General features: G+C 39.2%; 1 protein-coding gene across 1 annotated transcript in view; it reads left to right on the plus strand.

Moving 5' to 3' along the window:
* PDE312 (Nucleic acid-binding, OB-fold-like protein) overlaps positions 1–21614 on the plus strand; it is a 399789-nt gene that overhangs the window by 52241 nt on the left and 325934 nt on the right. Inside the window, exon 5 of the mRNA XM_089387580.1 lies at positions 12238–12319. Within this exon, the coding sequence (XP_089243706.1) occupies positions 12238–12319 (82 nt within the window). The remainder of the gene's footprint in view (positions 1–12237; positions 12320–21614) is intronic.

Raw genomic sequence — 21614 nt, forward strand, 5'->3', positions numbered from 1 at the left:
GTCATCGAGGCTTCTTCTAGCAGCTTCCTTGATTGAAAAGATCTTCAATCCCTTGATCTGCTTCATGTCATATCATCTCATGGATTCCATAAGTTGGAGTTCCTGTTGAAACACTTGCTTCCTCTCTAGATTAGTGAACCCTACGATGAGGATTTCATCAGAGAATTTTGAGGATGTTGTATACCCCCAATTGGCAGATGTTTCCTTTTTGACTTGATGTATGATGAGCCTTGTCCTAGATGACTTCTTCCTTTCCTTCAATGCCCACTGAGGTTCCCAAGAGCTATATCCTTCATGTTTGTCTGTCATGAATTTTGTCCTTCATGATTCCCATGGTGATGCCACGAGCTCTTGTTTCTAATGCTTCCACGATGCCACGATGCATCTTATTATCATTGTCATATCTTATAATAGAAGCTTATGATAGGACCCTTTTGCGAGGGATACCCTCTTACTCATGAGAGATTTGTTACTCCCTCTTTCCATGGCCCTTTTCTTCATGTTCCTCCATATGTCTGGTGATATGATCTTCCATAATTTTAGCTATACCTATTTTCCCAAGAGCTATATCCTTCATGTTTGTTTGTCGTGAATTTTGTCCTTCATGATTCCCATGGTGATGCCACGAGCTCTTGTTTCTAATGCTTCCATGATGCCATGATGCATCTTATTATCGTTGTCATATCTTATAATAGAAGCTTATGATAGGACCCTTTTGTGAGGGATACCATCTTATTCATGAGAGATTTGTTACTCCCTCTTTATATGGCCCTTTTCTTCAGGTTCCTCCATATGTCTGTTGATATGATCTTCCATAATTTTAGCTATACCTATTTTTCCTTGTTTGAGGACCAAACTTCCCTTTCCTTTCTGCACATGATTTAGTCCTTTACCCTTCAATAATTTTGCCATCAACTTGTCTTTCTTTATTTAGCATAGAGACCATAAGTTGTCGAATGAGGTAACCTTCTTATCCCATGGATATTTGTTACCTTGATTGTTAGTGCATTATGGTTATCTTCCTTTCTAGGTCTTGTAGATGGAAGATATCCTACATCCTTTGATGCCCTTTACTTTCATGTAGATCAAATTTCATGTAATCTTCTTCATTGCATATTTAGAGATTGAGTTTATCATCTACATCACTTTGATGTCTCCAATATTGCTATGTGAGGGGATCTTTCATAAGCATCCCTTTCCATAAATTCAGAGGAGACCTGTTGATATGTTTAATGACTTCTGCTTAGAGGACTATGACTATTCTCCTTCTTCATGCAAGGAATCTTGATGACCCATCAACTTATAGATGTCCTTGCAATTCATGAAGTCATTTAACCAAATTTATAAATTGAAAAGATACTTACTTGTCATGTGAAGATGAAATATTCACCTTGATCATGTTGATGAAGGTTGAAGAAGATGTATGAGGGCTTCTTCTTGGATGATCTTCTTTCAAGTGAGAAAGCCTTTCCTTAAATAGAAAAGGTTGCTCCCTTTTGATGAGGATGATTTGCTGCTTCCTCGGATGGTCTTCTTCTAGGGCAAGGAGATGATCCTTGCTTGATTATAACCTTGAAGATGACAATGCCTTCTTGCCTTCAATATGCTCTGCGGTCAGGACTGCTTCAATCTTTTTCAAGATGATGAGATCTTTGAGGTCCTTTGAGTTTCATAGCTTTGTAGATATCTTGATGAGAGTCTTGGTGGTCTTTTGATGATGGTGATGTGGAGACACAAGTTCTTGATGTGGAGTTACCTTGTTGTTGTAGACTGTTGTTGTAGACTAATCCTTCAATCTTGACAAAGCTCTTCAACCTTGCTTTGATGCCCTTCTTGAAGACTGATCCTTGTATGTCTCTTTTGTTGCCCTTCCTTTGACTTCAGCACCTTAGCTCTGATTCCATGTTGAAGAATCTAGGGCAGTTATAGTTAATGAGATTCTTCTTGCATGATAACTATTTGTGATGTATTTAAATTTTCTTCTTAGCTAGAGTGTGTCTTCTTAGTTCATCAAATAGCTACCAAAAACAAAGAGACAAGAACACACGATGTTGGCTTTCTGCCAGGGCCAAAAGCTCTCCCTCTTGGAGAGGAAAACCCGCACAAAATTCTTCTTATAGAGATTCCAATTGACGAATACCAAGACCACGACCCCTGACCTATTAGGCCACTCCAAGACCAAAACACCAATCCTCTTCTTCGTCACTGTTGAGATCATCATCATTATTGCTGCTTCATCGAGGTCATCATTGCTTCACCTTCACTGAGATATTCATCATGACAATGAGATCATCAATGCTGTCTTGACACTGAACTCTTCACCATATTGATGCTACAATTTGTAATTGCAACGAATTGTTATCTTACTGCACCAAGACAGGGGTATATTTCATTGTTCCATTACCGAGACTGTAATAGAGGTGGCACCACAGAATCTTCATGTCTATTGGTTTTACGAGACCTCAGAGAGACTTCCGAGTTGCTTACTGCAATGATACCACAACTAGGGATCCGAATGACTGTGCTAAAGGTTTGAGCTCATAACTGTTCTCCATTCAATCCGATCTCTCTTACTGTGTCACTGCTCCGATGTTGATCTCCTTTCCACACAAAATGCAGAGATATTACTGAGCTTTCCTTCGTATCTTATCATTGAAATTTAAGAAGAGAAATCTGAACTGTATAGTGTAACATGATACCCTGAAACATATTCTCCAATACAGAGATCCGATTACTGTATCCTTTACTGAAATAACCTGAACATGATGACTGTGATACTTCTCTGAAATCTTAGAAATTGTGAGGTACTGTGACTGTAATTACCACCAAAATCTCAGAGATATCCGAGTCCTCTGCTGTGTCTTTTTGCGAAGATCATTGCCACATATTTATAGTATTTTGTCCTCCATAATTAGTTGACATGATAGTGTGAAGAGTTGTGTCCGTTGATGCAAGCCGACATCACTGTGTTTGTACATCGTTTATCTTGCAGACTTCTTTGTACATGTCTTGGAGGGCCTTTTATACTAGTATATTTACACATAGGCTCAAGAAGAGCTCCTTATACATGACTTTGACTCTTTGACTTTCCTAGACCTATGAAATGAGCAAGAAACTCATTCTTGTAATTTACAAAAGTAATATTTCTTTTTCTTGACAAGTACAAAGATCAAAATTACATTTGTAAATACCGAACCTACTTACACTTTCTTCAACATAGCAGAATAGAAGAAGAATCACTGAGAGAAATTTCTCCACTCCATAGTGAATTTTTGACACTTGAGAGGACCTGCTGCCCTCACGCTAGCCACACGACGTCACCTTCTGTGCAGTGACTGCACTGTCACCGCGTCACTGCTTTGGCGTGGGTGATCTGCGTCCCTCTTTTCCGCTGCCTCTTCCTGCTGTTTGTTGCACTCTAGACTATTGTTGATACCCTCTCTCTCACCTGCAACTCACTTTCTGATTCAATTTTCCCTTATCGAACTTCAACCAGTGAGAAAATCGATCTACTTGGGTAACTGAGTATTTGCCTGGTGTTTTTCTAAATTCCCATCAAAGTTCTTATAATCTTCTCGTTGAATAATCAACGGCCCATATTAGATTCTAATCAATGGCTTAGATCATTTTGACTTGATCCTTGTTTTCTTCAGAAAGTTTCACACCCAATTTAATTAATATCCTTTAATTATTTTAATTTCCTAAGTTTAGACTAAGGCATCCATTAAAAATATTAATTATTTTAATGAAACTGTCTTCGAGTGGAATTTCCCAAAATGATTTCTGGGTAGTGTGGAATACATGTGTCCTAGCCTCTCTGCTAATTTTGAGGCTTAGAGCACATCCGATGCTACCAGAAAGCAACAATTACATGGCCCATACATTGAGAGATGCTATAATAGAGACAAAATTCCACTATTTCAAGCAATAAATGCATGTAGCAATTAGCCCTATAATAATGGAAATCACAATCCAATGTATATGACAAAGTAAAACAAGAATAACATTAAAAGCATGTACTTAAATGTAACAAAATATATCCAACCATTCACAATTGACAAGAGAGAAGCTCCAAGAGAAGATAGACCAATACCCACACATCAAAATTTATCCATGAAGCTCCATTTCATCCTCTAGAAAAAGTGCGAAAATCTCAAGAGAGAGAAAAGATCCAAGCCAAATTGATGATGAGCAAATGAGCTCATCTCACTTGTATTTATACACAACTTAGGAGTTCGAATTAGCCTCCTTGGCCTACATAAGCCCCAAAAATAAAATAATGCTCTAATGTTCTAACTTTTGGTGACACGCCCACCAAACTAGCTCTTAAATGAAAAAGTATGCTTCCCAAGAGGTCAAATAATAATTTATGCATATCGTAGGGCCCTCTAAGAGGCTTGATGAGGTGCATGGGTGCCACAATGAAGAATAGGACCCTCAAAAGCAGTGGACATGGGGTTGGCCCCTTGTAATAACCTATAGTGCTCCAAATGACATGTGGGGGCACACAAGTATCCTCACGGGTCTCCAAACAAATCGAAGATGCCTGTAGATTGCTTGCAAGGGCAAGGATGATGGTGTAGGTGATGCTGCATCATCGTGCAACTCCTGGATCATCTGCCAAGTGTATGGTGTAAGTTTGGGGCCAGCTGGGCATGATGGATCAGGTGCATCCTCCTCGTTCAATAGGTTAACCACGAGCAATCTTTGAATGGCTGTGGGAATCCATGGAGTGCAATCTGTTGCTGTGGAGGCCCATGGCTCTCAATGCTCACCCTACATGTGCCGATGTAGCCCTCTAGAGGGTTAGGATCCCATATAGGGAGGCCAAACCCGAAATGGAAACCATTTGCAATCTTGCATAAGATCCAATGCATCCCCTAGCCTTCCAATACAAGTCATAAAGAAATGGAGTAAATGAGCTTACCTAATCATGGATCACAGGTGGGGACTTGATGATGGCTTGCCCTTCCATAATGGGCTTCAGGATGTGCCAATGTCCCCTAAACTTCAAATGGGGTTAACCAATAATCCTATTAGGTGGTGGCATGTGGCAGATAGGTGAATGAAGTAGGGAATGAGAAGGGGCAGCTCTGGGCCACATGCTGGGGTACAAGGGTGGCTAATAAGAGGGAAGCCCACATTTGGGTTTATAATGTATAGGGGAAGCAATCGTGGTACATGAGGTGCCCTAGCTTTGATTTTTCCACCCTTATTTATATGCCTTTTGCCTTTTTATGATTTTCTTTGATTAACTGCTCAAGGCTCAAGGGGTAAGAGCATGATGTATAAGATATAACAATGAATACCCCCTTTTAAGGTGGGGTGGTTTATTGCCCACCAGGGGTTGTGACAATCATGGGTTCCTATACGATGAAGGAGGTTCATAAATCCTGTAGGAACCAAGGTGGCCATGATGACGGCTCCGGGGTAGAACTCATGTATTGGCTTTTTACCCATGTGCTAAATGTGTTTGTTCCAGCCATCTTTTGCTTTTTGTGGTACATTTGCCTGTTGAATGTGGCCATATATGCTTTTATCTTTATTTTTATCTACATCAACCTCCGGGTTTCATTCCAGGCCATGACCCAAGGTGTGGGCAAGGGGAAGGGGCATGCTAACCCTATGTGGACCCAAGAGGAATGTGGGCCCGGGTGGGAGAAATGATGAATAGGGTAATAATGAATGCAAAGAGGGTAATATAGCAGATTAAGGAGAAGGATCACGCAACCAAAATCCGGGTTTCCCATGAAATACCATCCCTAGAGCCAAATGGTCAGTAAAAAGGATTCCACGAGACTAGAATCCAAGGTTAATACCCAAAGGGGTCTGGGGGACAAGAGCAGAGACGTAGCCGATTCTTTCCGTCGAATCCCCCCATTAATCTGTGCCTAGAAGTGTCCATGATAAGCAAACTACAATACTCAGTTCTAAATGAAAAGGCATACCTTTAGGTTCATGAGGCCCACCTTCAAACATACAATCATGGCAGATGGGCGAGGACCACATGGTTGGCTCAAGTGGCAGAGAAATGACATAATGAGCTAGTTGGTGGCTACAAGGGGCTGCTGGCTGTCCACTGAGGACTATCTTGGAGAAATTTTTTCTCCTAGGGATATTACCAATTTACCCACAAAGTGGTGGGTAACTGGACCAACTAATGGGGTTGTCCACACCTTGAGTGTATAAATGTGAGGAGGGAGCATTCTTGGATGCATGAGTTATCGACTCAACCTTGGTTTTCCCTGTGTGCCTTTTACTTCTTGATTATTTCTTGTATTACCGCTTATAGCTCAAGGGTTAGAGCTTGCTTTGTATGATTTTGCAGTTTTATTACCTATTTAAGTTGAGTTAGTTTTTCACTCATTGGTTTAGGACATGGAAGGGTTGTTTCTTTTGATGTAATGGAGCAACATATTTTCGGGAACTGGGCAATGGCCATATGTTTGAGGTAGAGCTCATGCTAGGCTTTTGCCCACGTGCTAATCTTTATGTCCCTGGCCATCTTTTGCATTTTTATTTTTCTTTCTTTTGTTTTATTGTCGCAGTGATTTGCTCTTTACTTTTCTTTAGCTGCATCAAACTCCCAAGGCAAAGTTTCCAAGGCTCTACTCAAGGTATATGAACATGAGTGCCAAATCCCCAAAAACCAATGACAAGTTGTACCTAAAGAATTGAGGTGAGATATAGGGCTTGTAATGTGGCATGGAAGGTGTTAAGTATGATATAGGGAAAGATGGAGCACACTATCTCAATCATGGTTTTCCAAGTAGTGCCCCTCCTATACACAAAGGGCCTTATGGGAGGTCCCACTAGACTAGGATGAAAGATTAAGCCCCCAGATCAGGTGAGAATATGTCGAGGTTTGTCAGTCTTCCAGATCAACCCATTATTCGTACTATATGCCCCAAAACAAATAAGTATAAGCACCCGATTACAAAGTGATCAAAGTACCTTTTGAGTGGCAGCCCACCTTCGTCCAAGTGCTAATGTCAAATGGGTGAGAAGCAAATCTCTGATGCAAGTGGCTGAGACACATGGCATATCATCAACATCTAATGGGGGCTGGCAGGGGCTGCTGGCTGTGTGGCTGACCAGATGGCTGTCAAATGTAAGATGAAATTTTTCTCCTATGGGGTGACCCATTTTGGTGGGTAACATGCCTTTTGTGTTTCCTCATACCCTCTGGGGTATTTTGGATATTTAGTCTACGAAGTAAGCTGTTCATATTATATTCAAGAAATGAACTTGATCATTTCAATAATGTCTCAATGTGCACAATGAATTTGATCATTGCACTAAACAGGGCCAGCTAGGGTTTGTTTGCCATGGATTTCACTCGTGCATACATTTCTAACCATAAAAATAGAAAAGTTGCCAAGCAATTGTTTGTGATATAAAAATACTATAAATGGTGTCATAAAAATAATAAATGGTGTCCAGTAGCAACCAATGATGCTCATGTACCAAATATATCTACACAAACCATTATGTCCTACACATAATTGTATATTCACCCTCCAATGTGCACACCTAACCTAGCCATTGCACTAAGGAGGGCCATCTAGGGTTTGTATGCAATGAAATTCACTCATCCTTGCATTTCTACCCATGAAATTTAAAAACTTGTTCACCAGTTATTTGTGATATATTTATAAACATCTGGTCGTGGGGGGTTGGCAGTGTAGGGGCTGGCTGTCCATGAACATAACATCGGAAGATAGCATGATAATGGCCATCTCAAAAGATTTCATATGCTGAAGAGAGTCATCCCAGTAGCACACACTCCCGTGCACTCAAGCTGAACTGCTTTTTTCTTATAAATGCTTTCAGCTCACCACATAATTTTTGGTTTGATTTCAGCGCACCACACAAGATGAACTGTTTTTTTCTTTTAAATGCTTTCTTCTTCTTCCTGGTCAATCTTTTATACTCATTAAGCAACTTCTGTTTGTTATCCTCTCGTGCATTTAGATGCTTCTTTTTAGCTGTTTTACAAGCTTTGTCAAACCATTGATTGCATGGTATATTATTGTGCTTTCTTTTACCTAATAGTAAACAAACTTTGAGTTGCTCATATGAGAGGTTTTACGGTGACTTCTTTCTTTCCATTATAATCTGTGGCCACTGTTGAAATTACTTGTTTCAGTCTGTGGCTGTACATTTCAACTTGGTGAAATTCTTTTTCTAATTTATTAATATTTCTTGATGGGTTATTAACATCTGAACTACATGCTCCTTCTAACTGGGACAAGATAGGTCTATGTGAAGATTCCTGAACTTTTACCCCCAGTCAGAATCTTATTTTTGGCTGAACAAAGATTCTTGAGGTATTAAATAATCCACTGCACTTGAGAATCCATGGTTGGACATGAACATGAAGTCATCATTTTGTTTGGAACATTGTAAACCATTGCAGATTAGCAGTTCAAACAACTGCAAAAATTCAAGAGCTTCTAACCCAATTTAGATTCTTCTTTATCAGCTGAATTTTGTGACCATGAAATTTATCCTCTTTTGATCTCCTCTGTCAACAAGGGCTTTTACTTTCTATGACCATTGGTTCTTGTTTAGATGTAGTCTAAGTTGCACGAAACGGGGAAACAGGTACGAGTTCCCGAAATGGGCATGGGTACGAAATGTGACCCCCCCAAATTTTTGAAACGGGGAAACGCAATATATCTATATATATATATATATAGACATTTAAGAAATAATGTACAATCATAAAGCATATATGATACATTCTAATTTATTACATTATGATTAAATTGTCAATTGTCAATGCATAAACTATAAGTCTCTAAATTTACATCACATTTACTCATGAATGATCACATAATGAAAATAGCAATATCCAAAATCAGCCATGAGAAATTTCTAATTTCTTGTCTCGTGCTTGATTGGGAGTCTCCTCGTACATAGTCAAATGACCTTAGTGCTCTTGATTAAATACAAGTTCCATACCCGAGTACCCTACGTGCTCTTGATTATTAGGAGTCTCCCTTGCATAGAGGGGTTGGTTCTCTTGATTAACTTCAAGTTCCATACCCTAGTACATGACAAAATCCAATGGAAACATTGCAACCCCTCGAATCCTAAAATCCTGAAAAACAGATAAGTCTGCTGGATTTTGAGTGAGATTTAAAATTCTACTTTCTCCATATGAAATCCAATGAGGGCGAAACCACTCTCAAACATCCTGAGTCATTTCATGGTAATGTTAAAAATTTAAGTAAAAGTGACATTTTCTTTTTACTTAAATTTTCATCCTTTTTCACTCCTTTTACTTAAATTTTCATCCTTTTAAGTAAAAGGAGTGAAAAAGGATGAAAATTTAAGTAAAAGGAGAATGCCACTTTTACTTTAAGAATTTAACATTACCATGAATTGCATATCAACACTAGGGCCATAGGCTTGAACATTAGGCTGCCCCACTAAAAAAAATCCTCTTTTTTATAACTTGAGAGGCATCTAGAAGCATCCATAAGATATTTTAGTTGTCCAATTAAAAAATAGAAGCGAAAAAAAACAAGAAAAAGTCAAGTTAGAAGAGGAAACTCGGTCGTACGGCTTGGAAACTCATTTTCGGCCGTACTGGCCACGTTTCCTCCTTGAGAAACGGGCCACTATGGCCGGAAACGAGTTTCCAGGCTGTACGGTACGAGTTTCCTCGTTTTCGTTTCGTTTCCGACCGGAAACGGACCCTTCTCCAGTGTTTCCTACAACTTAGGATGCAGTGCTGGCATTAAAGACTCCAACTAGTTTTTTTGCCTTTATAAGTTTACTTGCATAAGTCACTACTCAATGTGTAAATAGGGTCTTCTTGGGACATATTTGGTCCTACATACATCTTATTGGAGTACTGTGTTAGTGTGACTCTATGTTATTAGAACCGAACCAATAGACCCCTCAAACAGGGAATTGGTCAAATCTGGACTATAATCGGTAAAAAATTGGACTAAAAAGTTGGACAACCAAAAACACAAAATGTTCAAGTATTAAAGAAAACCATATATATTCATGTGCATCTATATGAATCCAAACCATTTATATACAAATAAGCAGAAGTTATCATTTATATAGCATGTAAGGGTGCACATAACCAAAATAACTCTGAGTGCAATCCATCTTTGAACTGAAAATACATCAACAATAGGCCCTAGGTGGCCTCTAACATTTAGAAAAAAATCATGCTACAAAAAATACCTACATATCATCAAAATCGTTGCCTATACTGGGATCTTCATCATCAATATTACCCTTTAAACATTAAAATAAAACAGAAAAAGCTTAGCATGCCAATTTTGTTTGAGTGATGGGTACATTTTTAGTGGGGCCTGATAAAGGAGCTCAACAATCAATGCCACTAACATCAAGGTACATAGAGGGCTTGGTGGTCTTGATTAAATGCTAATTCCATAACCTTGTACGTGACAAAATCCAATGGAAATGTTGCAACCTCCCCAATTATGAAATCCTGAAAAATTGTTAAGTCTGATGGAATTTTGAGTGGGATGTAAAATTCTACTTTCTCCATATGAAATCAAATGAGGCCAAAACCACTCTCAAACATGTCAATTAATGATAGTGTTAAGGCTTTAAACAAAAAAATGACTCACTTTATGAATTTAACATTACCATTAGTTGCATAGCATTAAAAGGGAAATATGGTCAAATACTAGGCTTCCCCACTTATAAATTATTGCTTTTCTTATAAAAAATGCATTCAAAGGATTCTTGGTGGCATTGTACAAAACCGGCTGGTTTGGTACCGAATGTGCCGGTTTCGTACAAGAACCGGCTGGTTTGGTACCAAAGCGGCCTTTTCCTGTCAGTGACACTGGTTTTCCCTCGAAAACAGTTGGACCTGCCAGTTCTGGCTGGTTCTGATAACATTGGTGTGACCACAGGAAGAGATCTTCCAATAGCAATCATTACAACAATGATAAATGAGCTGATAAGTTAGGCTTGACTCCATTTTCTGCCTTAATAGTCCATGTGCATAGCACTCCATGATTCAATTTTGAATGAAGATGGGCTTGCTAGTCTAACCAAACTATTGAATGGTTGGCCCAGCCAAATTCTTATCTTACCACCTCCACCTTTCTCTAAATTCTTGACTTGACTAGATCCTTTTCTCTTATTTCATACATGTATTCTTTGGTCAGATTTCAAGGCAAACCCCATGTTGGCTTGGTGATTAACCATCTTATTCTTATATCTTTGGACATGCCTTAATTCAAGCTCTTTGAAATTCATTTGAAGTTTCTTACTGTCTTTGGTGAAGTCTGCAGTACTCAAATAACCAAGTTATAACTTGTGCACGTTCAGTGTTAAATTTCCTGAAGTCAGGAAGAAAATGGTCTATTACAGCTGAATATTTGCGCATTTTGCAGAAACAGCTTGGAAAGATTTTGGAATATTAAATGGAAACTGCAATATCCCATAAACCATTTTAGGTCTTATGGGGCAGTTTTTCTTGTTTTTCGATTTTAGAAAGTATTTAATGACGGACATTTTTGGGGAAGATTTAAGGTTACATAGGTGAATTGATTTGGCCAAGAACCTCATGCCTAAGTTGTAAATACGTATTTTTTTTCAGTTATCTGAGGAAAAAAGAATAGTCTATCTGCAAAGTCCCTGGAGTTACACCCTATAACACGTGACCCATCTTGACTGTGTTTTTGGCTTTGCATTATTTGGATTTCAATAACTATGATATTTCTTTATCACTGTTTGTATTATTAATGATGTGCAACTAGGAAAGGCAATCTCCTCTACTCTGAATGTTATTGATGCATCAATATGTCATGCGTTTTGGAAAAAGTTGCACCTTAAGGTTTTGGGCTTGGATGATTAGAAAGGGAAGTTCACATGGTTGTGATTACATTTCAGGTTAATATGCAAAATATCTCTTAGAAATTGCCTATTTTCTTGAAGTGGTCTGAATTCTATATACTACCTCATTTCATTCATTGGAAATCAGATTGGGAATTGTTCAATGATTGTAAATCTCTTAGCAAAAAGAAAACAACTTTAACTCAAGAGAAATGATCTCTCAATTTTTAAGGATGGCTTTACCTCAAAGCCACATTGTTGATGTGTTTCCCATGATGGAATTATTTGTATTATAATTTATATTAATGTATATGCTGTTATTAAAAGCAACCAATGGAAGATCAAGATATAGCATTCACATATTCTACCATAAATTTATTTCTTATTCTTGTCCAGATGGGTTCCCATTAGAAGCAATGATTGGTTTTGGGTTCGACAACATATCAAAGTTGGTATGCATGTTCAAGTTGAAGTCTTGGTAAGTAATACATTTTTTTGACTAATGCTGATTTTAAAATGTTTTCTTCTTTTTTGTTGAAAGCTATTATAGGGAAGAAAACTTAATGCAATATTTGGTTTGTTATTGAAAAAGTTATTCAGTATGCTTCCATGGTGAGTTGATTAACAATCAAAGGCATGTAATGCAGCAATGGAGCTATGACATGCAATGTGGTTCATAACTTCATACACAGTACTTTTATTATTATCTTTTTCTTTTAAAAAAATGTCTTAATAGTTAGTATTTACAGAAAAATATTTACAATCAGAAAGCCAAAAAATATAGGGGTATATACAATGATCATCATAAGCTCTTTCGAAGAGCTACTAAAGCAGAAATAAAAGCAGAATATTCAGTTTGATCCAAAGATTGTGCATCTTTGATCCGCAACACTCCTTTTGCCAGCAACTGATGATGAACCTCATCCTTCCAAACTGAACTGAAAACAGACAAGGAGCTAGGCTCATGATCAAAAACAAATTTACACTGCACTTTCCTTAAAACAAATGGTGTGCTTGCTGCTAGCAGTTGCCCCTTGATTGAATATACTTGTCTTATTAAAATGAGCTGCACCAAAATTTGGAGTTAAAGAAAAGTTTCCTCTCTTTTCTCAAATCAACGTGGATCCTTCTGCACACAATTCAATTGTTGACATAAAGAAAACCCTGAATTATGATAATTGATGACATCTTACAGTTATATAATACAGTGTATAGTGCAGTTACATGATCTTCCTACTCCATCAAGTGTATTATCTTTTACAGATGTGAATGATTGGGTTAATCCTGATATTACATATTGAGTGGCATTTGTACTAAAGCATAGCTCACAGATGTGGATGAAAATTTAGAAAACCTTACTGATAGATTTAGCTTTGTGAGCAATTTGATTGCAAATAGTTTTTAAAGGATCTGCCATTGCACTGGTCAAAAGATGCTATTTTCTCTGGAAAATAATGGCTGTTTTGCATATTTGTACACCATTTTAATTGTATACTTCTTTTCTTAGTATTTGTAGAGAGAAGCTCTTTTTGGGATTGTTGTCATCTTCGCTTTTACATATTATCCCTACGTGTGCTTTCAATTTCCAAATCCATATGGTTATGACTAATATATCCTATCAGGTAAGTCTATTTTTCTTTTGGAGAATCAAAGGATTAGGTTGTAATGTACCAAGCTATAATGTGCTAAGCCAATTCCACAAGTATTTAAATTTTTCTTTGGTGAATTTCATCAAACATTTAGTGAACGGATATTTCGTGAAACACTTTGCAGACAAAGTAAAGAACACTTTCAGCAAGAAGATATATGGGGCAAATCATAAGTTTATTAGCCGGATCTGAAAGACCTTACAAGGCAAAAACCAATTTGGAACCTGAGATCCCGCTCTGGCACTGGAATGAGCCAATTTGGCCTTCAGAAATAATGATATGGATCCACAAACTCGGTCCACAAGAATCTCACCCTTGAAAAATGAGATGACACAGTCCCTTCAGCAAATCGACTTGGACTCCACAATTCGGCCTCAATAGATAACAGAGATCAGCCACCCAAATAATCACCGATCGAAGGAAGAACTCATCCTATAGATAGCAACTTGATCTTCAGGTAGTGTATGAGGAATTTCTGAAGAATCTCGGCTCCCTTGAGAAGATGTATTTGGCCCTACAAGTTGAAAACAGTCAGGCCTTCAAAAAATGGACAATTCGGCCTCTAGGACTGAAGCAACTCGGCCTCCCTGGCCTCCAATAATTGGAACCTGGCCTACTGAAAAATGTAGAAAACTCAGCAACTAATATGAAGTAATTCAACACCCCAACAAGATAAATTTCAGCCTCTTCTAAGAGAAATAAATCGGCCTCCAGGATAAGATGAAATCAGCCTCCAAGAGATCAGATTCGACTCTCCACTACAGATAATACTCAGCCTCCAGAAGTAGCTTGAATTCGACCTCCAAATAGACAAATTCAGTCTACAAAAATAATATATCTCGGCCTCTAAGGGTTAAGGAAACTCATCCCTCAAAATAGATGAAATCGGCTTGCTCAAAGAAACAGATCTTGGTCTCCAAGAATCGAAGGAAACTCGGCCTCCAAACAATAATCTTGAACCTCTTGAAGCAATAATTCAGCCCTATTAAAAGATGGTTTCTCCTTAAGTAACTAAGTCCTCAAGATGAAAACAATTCTGACAATACTATTCAATTCATCCCACTGAAGAAATGTTATCCAATAACCTGCAAATTGAAGCACAATGAGAAATATGAATAAATTCCCTGCAATACCAACTAGGGTGGCAATGGATGTCCACCTAATTCGGCTGAGTACTAGCTAGGTAATTGATGTCCACCAAAACTAGTTTGAAAATTTCGCCTGAAATCCTTGAGCTAGACTCGCTTGAGCCCACATCCAATCACAAGAGATAATTACCAAAAATAGAATGAATTAGGAATGGCCTTTTACCCTTTTTAAAAGACTTGCCAAATCTTCTCCAATGTTGTTGATTTTTGGTAGCATTGGATGTGCTCTAGCCTTGAAATTTGGTGGAGAGGCAAGGCACATGAGATCTGCAAGACCCAAAAATTGTTTGGAGAAATTCCACCAGGATGAGGAGTTATTAAAATAATTAATACTTTTAATGGGTTCCTAAGTCTAAACTTAGGAAAATTAAAAAATTAATGGGTATTAATAAAGATAAGGGTGAGAAGCTTCTAAGAGACAAGGATTAAGTATGTTTTAATCTTAGCCGTTGATTAGAGACTTAATCTCGACTGTTGATTCATCAACAGGAAAAGTATAAGAGAAGACTTAAGGATCATTTGGAGACACATCGATAAATACTCAGTATCTCATGGAAAATTGATTCTCAAAGAGAAGGAGATCGATTTTAGAAGGAGAGTTGCAGGGTGGAGGAAGATAGCACAAAGGGAGATGCAGATCAAGTATGTTTTAATCTTAGTCGTTGATTAGACACTTAATCTCGACTGTTGATTCATCAACAGGAAAAGTATAAGAGAAGACTTGAGGATCATTTGGAGACACACTGACAGATACTCAGTATCTCATGGAAAATTGATTCTCAAAGAGAAGGAGAGCGATTTCAGAGGGAGAGTTGCAGAGTATAAGAGAAGACTTGAGGATCATTTGGAGACACACCGACAGATACTCAGTATCTCATGGAAAATTAATTCTCAAAGAGAAGGAGATCGATTTCAGAGGGAGAGTTGCAGGGTGGAGGAAGAGGAGGGCATCAACAACAGTCAATGGCCGAGGAGGAGGCGACGCAGGGACATTAAGAGATAGTGCATAGGGAGACGTAGTCCAAGGGAGACGCATCTCTCACGCAAGCTGACGCTGAGGGACGCAGAGCCACGCTGAACGATGCAAAAGTGATGCAGAAGTGGGAGAAGGGTCTCCAAGGTGTCATAACGTTTCTAGGGGAAAGTCTCAGGTGTTTTCTCTCAGTTTCTTTGTAAAATCATTCCTTTTAAAAGAGATTGTTTCTGAAGATTAATAAAACCCTCATTTGCTGTACCGGTTTTCCCACATTGGGTTTTTCTGGGGACAATTGTCCAAAAGCAACTGTGTTGATGTGATTGGTTCTTGCGTATGTATTTTCTCTGTGTAATTATGTGATAACTGCAGTAGAATTTATTTTAATATTTGCTGAAAGGATTTCGTAAATAACTTATTGTGAAGAATAAGTAGGTGAAATAAATCAGTTGCTGTAGTAGAATTTCAGGTTAGAAATTTTCACATGGTATCAAAGTAGAGATCCGACAATAGGAGGGAAGAATCAGCTATGGGTCAAGATCATGATGCAGAGGCATCAACTCAAAGGGACTCACACATATTTCCAGAAGATAGCACAAGGGACATGGATCACGATTATTCTATGTTAGCTTCTAGATTGGAAGAAGAAGTCGCTTGCCTAGCAAGCTCTACCTCCTCTGAGGTTTGGTATATAGATAGTGGAGCTTCCTGGCATATGACAAGAATTCGAGAATGTTTTTCAGATTATCAGGAAGAAATGATGAATTTTCAGATCACCATGGGAAATAAGGCAAAGTGTACCCCCATAGGAAGAGGTACTGTTGTCTTTTAAACCAAAGCAGGAGAGCGGCTTCGAGCAACCAATGTGCTGCATGTGCCAGGATTGGGGATGAACTTAATCTTTGTATCTCAACTTCAAAACAAGGGCTATGATGTTTTCTTCATTAAGGAGAAAGTATATGTCAAACACCCGAGTTGGAAAAAGAAGGCCCAGATTGGAATCAGAAGTAACAGGCTGTATAGATTATAGCTAGAACCTCTAATGGCATTGATAGGCAGCAATGGGGATAAAGATTTGGATGAATTATGGCATAGGAGGATGGGACACTTACACCATGGGGCTCTGAGAATTCTTAGGAAAACAGTGTCAGGAGTTCCAGAACTAAGTACTGAACAAGATGATGTGTGTAGAGGGTGCTCTAGGTAAGTATGCCAAAGCAACGTTTTTTAGAGGTAACAATAGAGCTAAGAGTGTTCTAGGATTGATACACTCAAACATCAGCGGACCGATGTCCACAAAAGCTCGTAGTGGTGCCGAATACTTCGTCACTTTCATCGATGACCATTCTAGGAAGACTTTGATCTACTTTCTAAAAACCAAGGATGAGGTTTTTGGTCGATTCAAAGAGTTCAAGGCTTTAGTGGAGAATCTGACAAGAAACAAGATAAAAGTGCTGCGCTCAGACAATGGTGGAGAGTATGTTGACAAGGACTTCACCGATTTTTGCGCTAGGGAAGGCGTCAGAAGAGAGTGGACAACTCCCTACAATCTGGAGCAGAATGGAGTAGCAGAAAGGAAAAACAATACTATTGTGGAAGCAGCTAGGGCAATGTTGTATGATCAGGGTATGCCCAAATTCTTGTAGGCAGAAGCATGCAGCACGATAGTTTATGTCCAGAATAGGACTCCGCACAGAGCAATGGGCAAAATCACTCAAAAAAGGTCTTCACCGGGAAGACAGCTGAAGTGAGTGATTTCAGGATATTTGGGAGTTTGGCGTATTACCATATACTCGACGAAAAGAGAAAGAAATTAGATCAAACCACCGAGAAAAGATATCTTGTGGGATATAGAGAGAATGCTAAGGCATATAGAGTCTATCTTCCAGGGAGTAGGAAGGTAGTAGTTTAGCGGGATATAAAGTTCATGGAGGACAGAGCTTTCAGGAAATCCTGAGAAATGCCTTTCGAGGAGTAGTCAAAAGATGATCCGTTGGTCCAACCACTTCGACCAACAAAAACTAGTACCAAAAATTCTCCTAAAGACAAAGCTTCAGAACAGGAGGAATCTCAGGAAGAGGAAGAGCTGATAGATGTATCCACTACCAGTGGAAGAACGAGCCGGGAACTCCGACAGATTCTACGGATACAGAGGACTTCATTGGTGCACCCAGGAATGATAAAAGGGAGCGAAGATAGCCAGACAAATACTAGGCCCTAGTAGCTCAGGTTGGGGAACCTTCTAGTTTTCAGGAGGCTGTTCAACATCAAGTATGGGTAGATGCTATGGTGGAGGAATACAATTCTATAATGGTCAATGATGTCTGGGAAGTGGTACCTAGGCCTCAGGACAAGTTAGTGGTAGGTTCGAGATGGATCTACAAAGTCAAATATGTTGCAGACGACAGTGTGGAGAAATACAAAGGCAAGTTTGTGGCTAAGGGGTATGCTCAAAAGGAAGGGATAGACTACGAAGAAACCTTCGCCCCAGTAACCACGTATACTTCTATTAGAACCGTGATATCCCTCGCAGCACAGATGGAGTGGGAGATTCACCAGATGGATGTCAAGATGACATTCTTGAATGGGGTGATAGAAGAGGAAGTATACATTGAACAGCCAGAGGATTTTGAGACACATGAAAAGAAATTTCATGTATGCGGATTAAAGAAAGCCTTGTAACCTAGAGCATGTTACGGTCGAATTGATGGCTACTTGCAGAAGATGGGGTTCATCAAGAGTGACTCTGATCCTAATCTTTACTATCTTGTCGTAGAGAATGAGCCTCTAATCCTAGTGTTATATGTGGATGATCTTTTCCTGACAGGATCATCCAGGCTCATCAAACACTGCAAGAAGAACCTAGCCACAAAATTCGACATGAAGGATTTGGGACAGATGCATTATTTCTTGGGGTTGGAAGTTTGGCAGTAGAAGGGTGAGATCTTCCTTGGACAAGGGTGATAAGCTAAAGAGATCTTAAAGATATTTAGGATACAGGGCTGTAGACCTATGTCTACTCCAATGATCACCAATTGGAAGAAGATTGATGTATCAGAAGACAAAGACATTGATCCCACCTTGTATAGGCAACTTATAGGGTCCTTGATGTATGTGGTCAATACCAGGCTAGACATTTGTTATGTTATCAACACCCTTAGTCAGTTCATGGTGGAACCCAAGAGGGCACACTGGGAAGCAGCCAAACATGTTCTTAGATATATACGACGAACAATCAAGCATGGACTATTGTACACCCAAGGCAATGACATCAGGCTGAGTGGGTTCACTAACACAGATTGGGCTGGAAATTTTTGTTGAAAATAGCAACAAGAAATGCTAAATATAGAAGTGCTAAAAATAGCATTGCTATAAATAGCATTTCAAGATACATTCCAATTTTAGTTAGTCCCTGAACTAAAATTGAGAATTAAAATTCGAATTTGATCTTAGTAGCTGTTTGAAAAATAATTAATTAATTCATCTTGAGTTAATTAGTTGGAGAAAATCAAACATGAAGTCTATGTGAAGACATGCAACAATTTTCCCTTTGATTGAGGAAGTTATTCCTTAATTAAGGAGATCAGGATGAGTTGTACTTTGAGTTGTAATTAGTTAGCTTAGTTAACTGAGTTAAGTCTAGTTAGATTAGTTCCAACAGTTTGTGGAACTGATTGTGAGTTCAGTTAGTTAATGCATGCATGCATGTAATTAGTGTACTTCAGATAACTGAATATTCTCTCATAAATAACTCATGCATGTCAATTCAGTCAGAGACCCAATTGAGATCAGAGGATGGGACAGTGTACTATCAGTTGCAGGAATATTCCATTAAGGATATCTCTTGCATGCAGAAGGAATTCATTCCTTGGAGATCGCGCAGTTATTTCTAAGTTTGGTGAGTTGTGTGAGAGGTGAATTCACACAGGTGGCAGCCAGAGAACCTAGGAGAAACTGTGGAATGAAATAGGAAGCTTGGAGGACTGAGGGAAGGCATATGTTGTGTCTATTTAGTCTATGAGTAGCATTGAGGGATTGTACTGAAAGCTGGATAGCTTGTGAGTTAAACCTTTGTGTAATCCGGAGATATTTCCACTTGTATGATAATATAGATAGCGGGGTTTTTAGCTGAGGCTTTCCCCAGAGTATTCTTCTGTGTTCATGTGTGATTGATTTCTCATTCTCTGTTATATGTGTTCTATTTGATCTTGCTCAAAATCAATTAAGCTTCCGCAAGTTTGTTTGTAGAAGTAGATCAAGTATTTTGCTTTAGTATATTGCATTATCAAGTGATCTACAGTAAGAAATTCTACATGGTATCGGAGCAAAGGTGATCAAAGCAGAGAACAATATACAAAGAAGGGAGAAGTTCGAAGTTTGAAGTTCCTGATTATAGAAATCGAATTCTTATCACATCTCAAATTTCAACAATGGCGTTGAACGGTTTGAGACTCGAGTATGCTCTAGATGGTAGCTCGAATTATATAGTCTGGAAGGATCGCATGGAAGCAGTATTAGAGGACAACGGTTTGAAGGAATTCATTGATCAAGAAGTCCCCAAGCCAGTAGTTGCTAGTGCCCAAGAATTGGGGGAATGGAAGAAATGTGTGGCTAGAGCGAGGAGGATTCTTCTTGAGGGAGTTCAAGACCACATTGTCTCGAGTCTCCATGGGAAGGAGACACCGTTTTCAATGTGGAAAACATTGAAGGATCTATATCAAAACAACTGGGATTAGAGGAAGCTGGCGCTGAAAGACAAGCTTCGGAAAATCAAGCGTGAAAAGGGCAACACGATCTCTACATATATGAACAAGCTCACCACCTGCAGGGATGAGCTTGGAAGTGTAGGAATCATGACAGCCGATGATGACATGGTGAGTCTTGCTCTCCTCGGTCTTCCTAAGAGCTGGCATAGCTACCAAGACTTAGTAAATGGAAGAGAGAAATTGCTAGATTGGGAACGAATTTGGTCGGATCTGATGCAGGAGGAGATAAGGAGAAGCACTAGAGATGGATCTTCATCAAAGCATGATGATGAAGAAAATCTAGCCTTAGCAAGTAAGGCGAGGAAAGGGGGGAGGCGTCCCATTCCAAATCGAGTTATTCCCATGGTGGGAAGAAGATTGACAAATCGAAAGTGCGATGATTTCATTTTCATGAGGTAGGCCATTATGCTACAAATTGTACATAGAAGAAATCCAAGAAGGGATCCTCGAAAAGATCAGATGGTGAGGCACTGGCCTCACAGTTCGAATTGGATTTCATCCTCATCCCATGTATGGTTTCATCGATGGTGGGTTGTGTGTGGTACCTGGACGGTGGAGCTTCATTCCGCATGACTGACGACAAGAGTCTATTTAGTACCTCCAGATGCGCATAGAGATGGACGATGATGGAAAGTACCGTGTTTCAGGTGAAGGCACGGTTGTGTTTCAGAGGGAGCATGGAGCTCCTCTCACCCTGATTGATGTAAAGTATGTGCCTGGACTGAAGAAGAACCTGGTGTCCGTCACAATGTTGGAAGACAAAGGCTATGATGTAGTCTTTAGTAAAGGAAAGGCATTCTTGAGGCACATCGGCACTAGACAAACCAAGAGGATTGGGATTCGAGTAAAGAATCTCTACAAGCTAGAGGTAGATGACTGTGCTGCATTGAGTTCCAAAGCATAGTTGGTGCAGAGACAAGATATTGGCGAGCTATGGCATAGAAGATTGGGCCACTTGCACCATGGGGCCTTGAAAATCATGCAGTAGATTTCTACCGGACTTCCCAAGGGTAAACTAGAGCAAGGGGATACATGCAAAGGTTGTACCTTGGGTAGGTATGCAAAATCTTCCTTTCAGGATCGAGACAGTCGAGCTGGAGCAATCCTGGAGCGAGTTCATACAGATGTGTGTGGACCATTCTCGACAACCTCCATCGCTAAACAAAGGTACTATGTTATTTTTATTGATGATTTTTCTCGTAGATGTTGGATCTACTTCATGCAGAAAAAGGATCAA

Source organism: Pinus tabuliformis, chromosome Q, assembly GCF_031772625.1.
Source record: "Pinus tabuliformis cultivar Carrire ecotype Pingquan chromosome Q, CPIR1, whole genome shotgun sequence".
Taxonomy (NCBI): Eukaryota; Viridiplantae; Streptophyta; class Pinopsida; order Pinales; family Pinaceae; genus Pinus; species Pinus tabuliformis.